The sequence below is a fragment of the Xenopus laevis genome, chromosome 7L, assembly GCF_017654675.1.
Source record: "Xenopus laevis strain J_2021 chromosome 7L, Xenopus_laevis_v10.1, whole genome shotgun sequence".
NCBI classification, from domain to species: domain Eukaryota; kingdom Metazoa; phylum Chordata; class Amphibia; order Anura; family Pipidae; genus Xenopus; species Xenopus laevis.
The window spans coordinates 1,007,575-1,020,573 of record NC_054383.1 but is presented as its reverse complement, the minus strand read 5'-3'; the positions used below and the strand labels follow the sequence as shown (position 1 = coordinate 1,020,573).

At 45.3% G+C, this 12,999-nt stretch overlaps 1 protein-coding gene across 1 annotated transcript in view; it reads left to right on the top strand.

The window, feature by feature from the left end:
* The window catches only part of sorcs3.L (sortilin-related VPS10 domain containing receptor 3 L homeolog), a 147,789-nt gene that overhangs the window by 107,401 nt on the left and 27,389 nt on the right, over positions 1-12,999 (top strand). The window contains exons 12-15 of the mRNA XM_041570087.1: positions 1,033-1,109; positions 1,780-1,871; positions 5,933-6,040; positions 12,650-12,767. Of these exons, the coding sequence (XP_041426021.1) occupies positions 1,033-1,109; positions 1,780-1,871; positions 5,933-6,040; positions 12,650-12,767 (395 nt within the window). The remainder of the gene's footprint in view (positions 1-1,032; positions 1,110-1,779; positions 1,872-5,932; positions 6,041-12,649; positions 12,768-12,999) is intronic.

Genomic DNA, 12,999 nt, shown 5'->3' with positions numbered 1-12,999 from the left:
TATGGAGATGGATAGGGGTGAGGCCATCATTGGCGGAGGTGGGGAAGAGGAGAGGCCATGATTGGTGGAGATGGGAAGGGGAAAGGCCATGAATAGTGGAGATGGATAGGGGTGAGGCCATGATTGGCGGAGGTGGGGGAGAGGAGAGGCCATGATTGGTGGAGGGGGGAGAGAAGAGGCCATGATTGGCGGAGGGGGGGAGAGGAGAGGCCATGATTGGCGGAGGGGGGAGAGGATAGGCCATGATTGGTGGAGGAGAGAGAGAAGAGGCCATGATTGGTGGAGATGGGAAGGGGAAAGGCCATGATTGGGGGGGGGAGGAGAGGCCATGAATAGTGGAGATGGATATGGGTGAGGCCATGATTGGCGGAGGTGGGGGAGAGGAGAGGCCATGATTGGTCGAGGAGGGAGAGAAGAGGCCATGATTGGTGGAGCTGGGAAAGTAGTGATTTAGTTCTTGTCACTTACTGTATAATTAATAAATAAGCCACAAAACCTCCTGTAAGATATAAAATGTATTGCCCGACTCATTATTTTCCCCAGTCACATGAAACAGTTAAATCATTTCCATGTGAAATAAAGTATTTTTCTTTTTATTATTTCCCCCTCCCAACAAATCTTCCTGGAGCCGCGACTGTCAGACAAGAAGCAGTTTGGCCGCGGCACCGGCCGCTGAGCCCAAATAATGTGACATTTCTTGTGGAAACCAATATCCATCTGTCATTGTTCCGTATGGGGGGGCAGGAGATTTATAGGAACAAAACCACAGACATTTCTTCCTGTAGAGCAAGGGGGGGGCGGTTATGTTGGGGGGGTCGGTGAAAGTTGCTCTTCTCTCAGTGCCATTGACCACTGTCTTCTAGAGAGTGACTTATGTTACACACAGCAGCAAGTTCCTCGTCCTTAGAGCTGACAATCACCTCTCTTCCCCAGGTTACAGGATATTAAAGGGGGGGACAAAAGTTCTGATCCCCTGAAGCAGAAATAAAGAGTCAGCCATAAACATTTATTTGTGTTTTTCTTTTATTTTAGGGAACGTTGGCTCAGAGCTGTCGCCCACTGACACCAACATGTTCATCTCCTCTGATGGCGGCAACACCTGGAAACATGTATGTCCCTTGTATGTCACTGACGTGTGTGTGTGATACAGCGGGAAATGGGGTCCCTCCCCCCACTATAATCCTCTCCTATACATTGGGGTTCATGATATAATCCTCTCCTATACATTGGGGTTCATGATATAATCCTCTCCTATACATTGGGGTTCATGATATAATCCTCTCCTATACATTGGGGTTCATGATATAATCCTCTCCTATACATTGGGGTTCATGATATAATCCTCTCCTATACATTGGGGTTCATGATATAATCCTCTCCTATACATTGGGGTTCATTATATAATCCTCTCATATACATTGGGGTTCATGATATAATCCTCTCCTATACATTGGGGTTCATTATATAATCCTCTCATATACATTGGGGTTCATGATATAATCCTCTCCTATACGTTGGGGTTCATTATATAATCCTCTCATATACATTGGGGTTCATGATATAATCCTCTCCTATATGTTGGGGTTCATGATATAATCCTCTCCTATACGTTGGGGTTCATGATATAATCCTCTCCTATACGTTGGGGTTCATGATATAATCCTCTCCTATACATTGGGGTTCATGATATAATCCTGTCCTATACATTGGGGTTCATTAGACCCTATAGGAATGCAAATGTCGGGGTGATTACGTTTTGCCGTTATGTGTCCCTGACAGATCTTTGAAGAGGAATTTAACATCTGGTATTTAGACTGGGGGGGCGCCCTGGTGGCCATGAAACACACGACTCAGCCTGTTCGACATTTGTGGTAAGAAGGGACTTGGTTTGCCCTGTTATATATATATATTTATACTAATGGGTAATAAAGGACCGGGGGAGGGGGGATATCATTTTACTATGAGGGACTTGCACACTTATATAAATATATACAGATAAAAGTGAAATTGCAAAAGGAGTCTCTTTATAAAAAAATAATTAATTGTACAACAATGAGCTTCATACAATTAGTTTACATCAAAGACAGATCAGATCAATAATGATAATGAAATACCATCAAATTATAATCGAATATATAGGAAATACAAGGAAGCTGATACCCAGAATGAGAATCACCCCAACGTCATATTGGAAATGACTGGGGGGCATAAGAATCCCTCACAGCTGTTAATCACACTCTTCTGTTACCCTTTAAATCAATGCCTTGCCCTTTTATACCCCATCAACAATATCTCTCACCTGTGCTCTTCTTATTGGCTCCTCCTGCTCATGTAACCTCCTCATCCCTCCCAGTTTCTATAGGTCTCCATTCTCCTAATGACATCCCTGTACCTCCCATTCTCTATGGCAACTCCTGCTTAGTGATGGGCGAATTCGCGAAACGGCGCCGGCGTCTCGTTTTTGGCGCCGGCGCCCGTTTTGACGCCGGCGCCCGTTTTTGACGCCGGCGTCCGTTTTTTCGGAAAAAAAAATTTGACACGAATTTTCGCGGGCATTTCGCGAATTTATTTGCTGTCGGCGAATCGCGCAAATTCGCCCATCACTACTCCTGCTTTTTTCTTAATCTTTTTGATGACACCAGCCATCCAACCCACACTGTATAACTTCATCTGTGTGACTCCACCCCCTTCTATCCTCAACATTCTAAATATCCATCCCATAATATGTGGATCCTCCTTCTGGATTTGTTGAGCACCTCCCTTTTTGGGTAATAATTCTGTTCCCCCAGACACTTCAAACATATTCACCCGGGTTTCTCTTCTCACCATCACACTTCCACCGGTTCCTAGAAACCCCCCATAAATATCCTATGTATTATATCAGCCAGTCAGACCTTTACCCACCCCCTACCAATATTGCAATTGAGTTGCCATAGTTATAATGTACATCCATGAGTGCAGTGGGACAGACACACAAAGGGGAAATATCCCTCTAACATTATCATATGATTGGCAGAATGATCTAAAAGACAAAGGCTCCCTATGGTCAGGAAAACAAAAGGAAACTCTGATGAGATCTAAATGTTTCCTTTATCAGTTGCAGGCAAACGACAGTCAGTCCCCTCTGGGGTAGTGCAGTCAGAAAAGTAAAGGGACGATTGTTTGATGGGGGTTGAAGGCCCAGGGAGGGCAAAAAGGAGACCCCCCCCCAGTACTGGGACTGGGAAGCAATGATGGCTTGTGGGACGTGTCACAGATACAGACGCTGGATCTCTTTTATCTTTAATTATGTGTAAGCGGCGCTTACTGACGCATTGTAACAAGACACACGATACTGTCTGATAAGTGGCCCAGAATTCCCCCCTGGGACAGAACCTTATTCCTGTATTAAATGGCAGAGAGAGATGAACTGAAGAAAATGACCTCGATTTCCTTACAGAATCCCTCAAATAAATAAACGCTCAAATAACTGAGAAATCAATGACATTTGGGCTAAAATCTCCCAGAGGAACCAAAACCTGGACTCTTGTGTTGGACTCGGACTCTTTGTGTTTTACTTGGACTCTTTGTGTTGAACTCGGACTCTTTGTGTTTTACTCGGACTCTTGTGTTGGACTCAGACACTTTGTGGTTTACTTGGACTCTTTGTGTTGGACTCGGACTCTTTGTGTTTTGGCCTCGAGTCATTTGTGTTTGGACTCGAGTCTATTGTGGGGACTGGACCTTTGGTTGACGCGGCTCTTGTGTTGGACTGACTCTTTGTGTTGGCCTGGACATCTTTGTTGTGACTCTTGACTCTGACTTTGTGGTTTACTTGACCTTTGTGTCTGACTCGGACTCTCTCTGGTTTTACCTCGGCTCTTTTGTGTTTGGACTCGATCTTTTGTGTTACTGGAGCTTTGTGTTTTACTCAGGAGTCTTGTGTTGGAGACTCAGACTTGTGTGTGAATCTTTGTCTTGGACGCTAAGTGTTTGTGTTTTACTCAGACTTTGTGTTTCTGCCGGACTGCTTTTGTGTTTGGTCTTGGACTCTTTGTGGTTGGACTTAGAACTCTTTGTGTTGGACTCAGATCTTTGGTGTTGGACTGGGGCTTCTTTTTGTGTTGGACTCACTTCTTTAGTGTTTTACTGCTGCCGGATTCTGGTTTTGTGATTTTACGTCGTGCACATCATTGTTTTTACTCAGAGACTTCCTTGTGTAGCTGAGGAATCTTGACTGGTTTGTGGTGAGCTTACCTTTTGTTGGGCAGGCCTCTATTTGTGGTTGGAAACGGACTCGTTGTTGCTGTTTTCACGTCTGGACTCATCTGGACTTTGTGTTGTGACTCGGACTTCTTTGTGTATGAGCATCGCTATCTTATGTTTTCATACTCTTAAGTGAGTTTAAGTTACGTGAAAATAGTCAGATGCACTCGTGTTACAAATCGAACGAATGGCTGTATCAAATTACGGAGGATTTGACGGCATTTTCGAACTCTCATGAATAGAAAAAATATGCTTCGTGTGAAGGATTTACATCTGCGATCGAACAAATAGGGGAGGGCATTTCCTGTGCTATCTAAATAAAAATCTTGAGTCTGACTGCGGGAGAATAGATGTACCTATTAAATGTAGTGTCGAGGTAGTATTTTAAGTCGTGTTGTAGTCGATGAGTTTATAAATTTTTCGGAAATTTGAAGTTTTTTTTACTTCGAATCCTTCACTCGAGCTTAGTAAATGTGCCCTTTGTGTTGGAGTAGGACTCTTTGTGTTTTACTCAGACTCTTGTGTTGGACTCGGACTCTTTGTGTTTTACTCGGACTCTTTGTGTTGGACTCTGACTCTTTGCGTTGGACTCGGACTCTTTGTGTTTTACTCGGGCTCTTTGTGTTGGACTCAGACTCTTTATGTTGGACTCGGACTCTTTGTGTTTTACTCGGACTCTTTGTGTTTTACTCGGGCTCTTTGTGTTTTACTCTGACTCTTTGTGTTGGACTCAGACTCTTTATGTTGGACTCGGACTCTTTATGTTGGACTCGGACTCTTTGTGTTTTACTCGGGCTCTTTGTGTTTTACTCTGACTCTTTGTGTTGGACTCGGACTCTTTGTGTTGGACTTGGACTCTTTGTGTTGGTCTCGGACTCTTTGTGTTGGATTTGGACTCTTTGTGTTTTACTCTGACTCTTTTTGTTGGACTCGGACTATATTGACTGTTTATAGGAAAGCCCCTGTTTCTGCCACCGTTTGGAAAGTCATGTAAAATCCCACTTCCGGATGGTTTGCTTGGGGAGCAGAACCAACATCATCACTCATATCACTTAGTTGGTGGGGCCCTCCTCTGGGGGTACTGGGATTTTAGCCCTCTGCCTGACAAGGCCCCTAGTGTAAAGACTCAAATTAAAAATGGGGAGAAGCAGAATAATCACCCCACCCCTAAATGTCCCTCATCTAATTCTCCATTTCTCATTGCCATTTGGGGCTCGGAGGAATTTCAGATACTTTTCTTCCTATAGAATGAATGAGCCATTAGTGCAAAAAGCCCCCGTTCCTCTCTCTAAACACCCAGAGTCTGGAACACTGTTATTTAGGAATCAATAAGCTTTTATAGGTCTCTGTGGCATTGATCTGAAACACGGATCCGAAGCAAAAGAACAGCAAGTACCAAGCGACCTCATTCATCAGCTTCTCATGACCCAAACCCCTCGACTCCACTACAGCCTAATTCCTATATCTATATATATCTATATACAGCCTTGTGCCCCAGCACCCTATTATTTACCTCTACATATAGACTTAGCACTAGATACGTACCTAATATATAGAGTCAAATAGAGTTGGGAGGGTTATTTTGTACAAATAAATACCATATAAGTTCATTTTCTGTTTATTTTACCGGCCCTGGGCCATTGGTGTGTATTGGTCATTACTGAATGGAACTTTTATTATTTCTCAGGTTGAGTTTTGATGAAGGGCGCTCGTGGAATAAATACGCGTTTACCTCAGTGCCTATGTTTGTGGATGGGGCACTTGTGGAACCAGGTCTGGACAATCACATCATGACGTGAGTACCCCCCAAAATGCGTTGTTTGTCATTTATAACCACACCCTCTGCCATAAGACCTCGCCCACTGGAAATTCACCAGCATTATTGCAGCCAGTCTATGGGCCCATCCAGGTCTTCAGCTGCCTCTTTTATTCCGTCTGATCAAATCTCTTTCCCCTCTGAACACCCACTTGGTACTGGCCAGTGGCACAAAATAAAAGGCTGATGGTTCCAGTAGCCAATGTTAAAGTTCTGGTGATGATCTTCATGGCATCCTATTCTTGGGGTGCAACTGGTATCTTACCCCAATTCCAATACCGACTCCCAGCATGCTTTGTGTAAGGGAGAAACATGGCGACTGTTCTGGAACTGGTTAATGTGTCATATAGAAACCTGGATAAATAAGTTCTGGTTCTGTTTATTGCTCTTAAAACTGATGGGGTTGTCTGGGTTCCTATTGTATAATATCAGTATCACTGGTACTTGTAATAAGAACATGATGTTTCATATGCGGTGTATTAATATTTAATGCCCTGGTGCTAATAAATACCCCTACATTAGATCTCTCAGCTCCATTTATTCTTATTGGATTGCGTTTCCAGTGGTTCTGAGAGTGGGGCCCAAGCTGGGGAATAAATTGGAGCTAAATGAGACCCCTGTGTAGTCTCAGGAGTCCGAACTCACCACTTGCCTCTAATTTATTACAATTATCAGGTGAGGAGCTTGTGGATCACAGACAGGGGTCAGTTCTGTATCACATTCACTGCAGGTGTCGGAAACGCATTATCTCGCCGTTGCCTCAGGGAAGGTGAAACTGCGCTAAAGAGATCTCATTACTGATATTGCCCAAAATAACCCTTTCCCAATGCAGTTCTCTCCACCGGGGCCCCATCCCACTTGTCCAATCACATCATCCAATTCCCAACATTGTAACCTCTGCTCGCCCAGAAGAGGAACCGTTGCATTATGGGGTCAAACTCAAGTTCTATCTGCAGAATTGGTGACGTTTATGAACTAACTCTTCTCAGCTGCCAAAGGGTTAATAACAGCAATGCTGCCCCTCCATAAGGAACTGCACAGTTAAGGGGTATCTCTACATTTATATAAGGTTTTTTTTTTGCAGTTTAAGTCAGAATGGGGCAAATGCTGATTTCTCATGGTTACAAACAGACTGGAGTGATGAGTTGCACAGAAATGTCCCAAATACAGCAGATCTCTACCCAAACTCCCCAACTGGGCCAACAGTGGGATCATATTTGGGTGCAACTGTGTTATCACCTACAGTATTAGGGTTAGAGGGATCAGGTACAATCACACGTGCAGATTTGGACGTTTTTACCAATAATGCGGTTTCCCAGCGTATTTGCCGCTGTGATTGGCGCAAAATAAAGGCAATTGTGCATGGGACTGCTCCCAAATCGCATACAGGGAATTGCCCCATATCAGGGTCGGACTTGCATGGCGGGAAAAAACCCGGTGGGCCCCAGACCCACTCCCCAATTGGCCAAACCCCCCCTAAAGAAACAGATGATGTGCTGCGATGTGCAGCCGGCATGAGCACGGAAGTTTGTGGGTCAGGAGGGGGCCCCAGTTACTGCTGGGAGGGCCCTTAGTGTCACATTCCCCAGGGGCCCCCAATGCTCCAGTCCAACCCGTCCCATATTCAGTGCAATTTTGGACCTTTAATGAAAGTCGTGTAAATACCCTGGCACCCCACTGCCCCCCAGTCACAGTGGCATATTCCCCATCTCCTTGAACCCCCCCCCCACCAACAGCCGCACAACCCGGCTCCGTATCCCCCCCACTCTCTTCTTTAATATATTTTATATAAACAAGAAGCAAAAAAAAAGTTCCCAGATTCTGCTTTCTTTATGGGCTCCTCTTTTCCATTATTCAGTTTCCATGTGAAATTCAGAAGAAGTCCATTAAAGTGGGGATTTTAGTGGCTCTCTGTGGTGCCGTCTCATCTCTCTGTCGTTCTGCAATCTCCTTTATATTCCCTTTAACTGCCGCCTCTCATCAAATCCCCTCGTTTCATTCTGCGCCGGAGAATCCATTGTTCCTCAGTCCCGGGCCGGAGGTCACAGGATTTGAGAAGATTAATTGGCACCAGACACACTGGCACCTGTTAGTGGAGGAGACTCACTCCGAGTCGTTGCCCCTTTTTAGGCACAATCTGCATATTCTCAGCCGCATTCATGCAAATATCAGTCATTTCTCTTAATTCTGAGCATAATCAAGATATTTCCTTGTACCCATGGCAACTAGGGTTGCCACCTGTCTGGAATTCACCCGGACATCGCAGTTTTTGGAAGGGCTGCCCGGGTGAAAAGTGCATGTCCGGATTTCCAAATTAGGAAATCTGGACAGGACACTGAAGTGAATGACATGGAGATCAGCCAATCACTGTTCCACCCCCACGTCATCTGTCCCACCCCTACATCACCCACCCCGCTCCTGACGCCATCCAGTCTGCCCCCGACATCACTGACCTGCTCTTGAGGTCACCCGACCCACCCCCCCGATGTCATCAGCCGCCCCCCTGCCTGTTTTCCCCAAAGAAAAAAGGTGACAACCCTAATGACAACCTCCTCTCTAGAAGAAAACAGCAGCCCAGTCTCACTTTATGGCAGCGTATATTGCAAATATCTCACATAGTGGGGTCAGTTACCCTTTACCTAAGCAGGACTGGATTTCAAGATGCTATACACTAAGCCCCCCACCATTTGCACCCCAACATCCCCCTCCTGCCACTCACAATCCTTGCACCAGCCTGATCCCCCCCACTGGCTTCTTTGGGCCCACCCAATCCCCAGTGATGATGCAACCAACTGACAGCACACTGCCCCCCAATTTTTGCCAACCTAGGCCCCCTATTCCTACCCACAAATCCAGATCTGTTCCTAAGACATTCATTTACAGCTCTGCTGGTAGGGGAGACTTTCACCTTATTGAGTTAGGAAGCAGTGGGAGCTGCCATGGAGCAGTGAGTTTGGCTGCATTTATCTGAATCGCTGACTCAATCCGCCGCCCCCTATAACTGGAGAGGTTCCTCGTGAGCATCTGGAGAGACAAGCTTTTAATTACCATTAATATTGAAGGATTGTCTATAAATTATGCAGCGGCGGGGCAGCTGGTCAGCGCGTACATTATGCGCGAGGTATTGTGCGCGTGAAAAATTAATGAAAAGTTTAATTATAGCAGAATTGCCGGTGACCTTTTTGCAAACGGCTTCATCATAAATCTGCGCAGATGTCACTTCCCCTCCATGTTGTTATTAATTAGCCGCCGGCAACCAGCCACAAGAAGTCGTCTTTGATTCAAACGGGGAGGTTCCTTCTGTGTCCAGACTCAGCGGGAATTTCATCTGGAAAGTCCATGTGTTTGTAGGGGGGTCTGGTAGGGTCAGCGCTCTAAAGTCTGGGCCACTTAAATAATGAATGTTTCAATGTTTTCATTGAATCAGTCAATCTGCCCAGTTCCAGCTCCATGAGGTTTTATTGTAATAATCCTTTTAGACATTTCATTGGTTGGATATATTGGGGGACGGTTGTTTTTATTATTTTATTTTATTGAGCCCCTTTGTAAATGAGCCAGATTAGGCGCAACTTGCAGAACAGCCATTCTCCTGCATTGTACTCTACTGACCATCCTCTGACCCCCCGCCCTGACCTGGATCCACCTACTAGTAATGTGCTGGTTGACCCAAAACCCATAGTGACCCATGGATTGACCACGGTTGGATGGGCTTGGTTTGAAATTTGTCCAGCCATTGGGGGTTAGGGTTGGGTGCGGGTCAAACTGGGGAAGTACATTTTTCCTCTGCTCCCCAAAATTCCCTGTCTTGGAACCAGAGGTGCACACAGAAGAGCTTACAGAGAAGATATGGGTTTGGGTCGGTGTGGGTCCTACAATGGCAACATTTTGCAGGTTAGGGTTGGGTTCAGGTTGAGTTTCTCCTGACTTGCATATCACTTACACCTTCCTGCTTTGTGCCTTTGCCAGAACCACTACCTGACCCTAAGTGCAGGGGGTTCCCTTCATCCTGACCCAGGAACCATAAAACAAAAGTGGCACCACTCTAGGAGGTGGATCAACTGGGTGAGAATAAAATCTTTTTCCTGGAGAGGGAGTGGGGGCTCAAGTTCTGGATTAGAGCCTACATTTTACTCAGGTACCCAGGGGCTGTTTGTACCAACAGGGCAACAGTTTGCACCCCAAACACAGCTGATCTGTGGTGATTCTGCAGGTACTGGACCCGGGAGTGGTTCTGGAGAAGGTAGAAAGCGGGTCAAGCACAGGTCTGCCCAACCAGGTCCACTCAGGACTCTGTTGTACTGGGATGGCACCACTTCAGGAGTATAGAGAATCAGTAATAAGGCTCCAACTGGGGAGAGCAACATGGGGAGACAAAACATTGACTGGGCAGTGAATACACCGAGGACGGAAAATAGAAGGTATAAAGGTTGGTTAATGTGAAACAGGCAAAGAAGGAGTTAATGAGCTGCAATCTAATGTGTCAGGGTGTAGGGCAAGGAGAGTGGATTAGTGAACAGGTTGGGGGGCAGGGGATAATAAGCTGGTAAAGGAGGAGGAACATCATTAAGTTGACTTGGGGTGGGTGGGGCAGTAGGTTTGGATTGCCTATGGAGGAATGCTTGCCATGTCTTGGGGGGCTGTGCCCCAGTTTTATGTGCCAGTAGTGATGTTTGGTTTACTTGGCAATGGGTCCCAGGAGGGAGGTATTATGGTTGTCTGGCCTCACCCTCCCAAAGCTGTGGCAGAAGATGATGATGATTAGTTGCATGGCGGGGGGCAGCCAATCATAAGGTTGGCCTTGGTTTTAGGGAAAACATTCCAGTGCTGAGCCCCCCTAGCTGATTTAATTGGGATGCAGCCTCTGTATCACTGCCCCTATTCGTAATGCTAATACATCTATTTTAATTTTGGAGAACCGTTTGGCTAATTATCCCCACAGAGCAGGAATCATAATGAGTCGTTTTTATTCGCTGAGCAAACGGCGCGTTGGGGCCTGTCAGTGCTACGAGATGGGGCCCATCAGACAGGGAGTCACACTGTGACGGATCTTAAAGTCAAAACAGGAGTTGCAGTCACAGCATTAGGCAGAACAGACAGAGACAGCTGACAAATCACTGAGGGATGGGCATTAAAGGGAAAGTTAACCATTAAATCAAATTTCAGTAGGTTCCGGTGGGCATTTGCCCCCTCCAACTTAATACAAAGACCACACACACGGGATAAATAAAACAAGTTTGGCCAAACGATTTTTAAGCCTCTCATTATTTCAAGTGGCACAACTGGTTTCCAGGAGATTCCTAACAGATTTTTAAGAAAAAAAATGGGGGCCAGGGGCACCTACTTAACTAAAGTTCATTGTTGATAGGGTACCTACTGAAAGGTGAATACATTGGTGGCCAGGTAGAAAAAACTATAGGTGTTCAGTGGAACGTTCCTTTAAAGTTTAGCTGGTGGTCTTCTTCCTCCTGCTCTGGCAGCTTCTCCATTCTTCCCTAGTGTCTTCTCTGTTCTTCTCTCATAGCCTTTTTGTCCTTCAGCTACTTCTTCATCCTTCCCCAGTTTCTTTGTCCTTCTCTGGCGGCTACTTCGGGGGCTTCTCCATTCATCTCTGGCATGTTCTTTGATGGTGTCTTATTTGTCCTTCAGTGGCTTATTAATCTTTCCCAAGTTTTTTCCTGGCTTCTTCGTCCTTCGGTGCCTTCTGCATTCTTATCTGTGGGCTTCTTCATCCTTCGGTGGCTTCTCCATTCTTCTCTTTTGGCTTTTTTGTTCTTCTCTGGAGGCTCCTCTTTTCTTCTCAGTTGGCTTTTTTTTGTTCTTCTCCAGTGGCCTTTTTATCCTTCAGGACTTCTTTGTCTTTCAGCAGCTTCTTCATCCTTCCTTAGTTTCTTTGTCTTTCTCTGGGGGCTTCTTCAACCTTTGGTGGCTTCTCCATTCTTCACCAATGGCTTCTTCGTCCTTCGGTGGCTTCTCCATTCTTCTCCGGCTGCTTCTCAGTTCTTCTCTTTTGGTTTTTGTTCTTCTCTGGTGGTATCTGTGTTCTTTGGAGGCTCCTCTGTTCTTCTCTGGTGACTTCTTTGTCCTTCAGCAGCTTCTTCATTCCCTGGCTTATTCGTCCTTCTCTGACAGCTTCTGCTGGTCGCCAATGAAATATTTATATTATATAAATTAAAGGTGAAGTGTAGCATAGCTGGACTCCCATTAAAAGTAGAAATCCACCAGGCCCAGTACAACTGTCCCCACCGTGCCCCCCTGATGGTGACCCTGTATAGATCCCCAACTTGTGTCATTGTAAAACCGCAGTTATATTTAGAGTATTCAGCAGTTTGGTAAATTCTCTCATTTTAATGAATAACAAATCCTGTATTTATTTTTTCACTTAAGACAGAGGCAAAAGAAGAAATGTAAAAAAGGCACAAAAGTTCATTAATAATGTACCAAAAATAATTGTAATAATAACCCCTTTTCGTTAGTCCTGTCTGTTGGATAAAGTCATGTGGCCATTGTAGTCAGTGTTCCAGCGCCAGTCGCTCCTGGGGGGAGGCCAATGGGAAAATTACCCCCCATCTTTTTCTTTCCACCGCACAGAGTATTTGGCCATTTCAGTCTTCGTTCCGAGTGGCAATTGGTAAAAGTCGACTACAAATCTGTATTTGGGAGGAGGTGCAACGAGAACGACTTTGAGAACTGGCATTTACACAATCAGGTACATGACTGGGGGGGGGGAGCATAATGAATTTATCAGAAAGTTTCTTTAATCTGCACCAATCAGAACTTGGCTTTCATGATTAGAACTTGATCAGACTGATAAATCCTGGGTGCTGATTGGTGGCTATAGATTGCTGCACCTCTATTAATTGCACAAGACTGTTCAGCTGCATTGGCCCTATACATAGTTGGGGTCCTAAGAAGCTGCACGTATTATTATTTATTAAGAC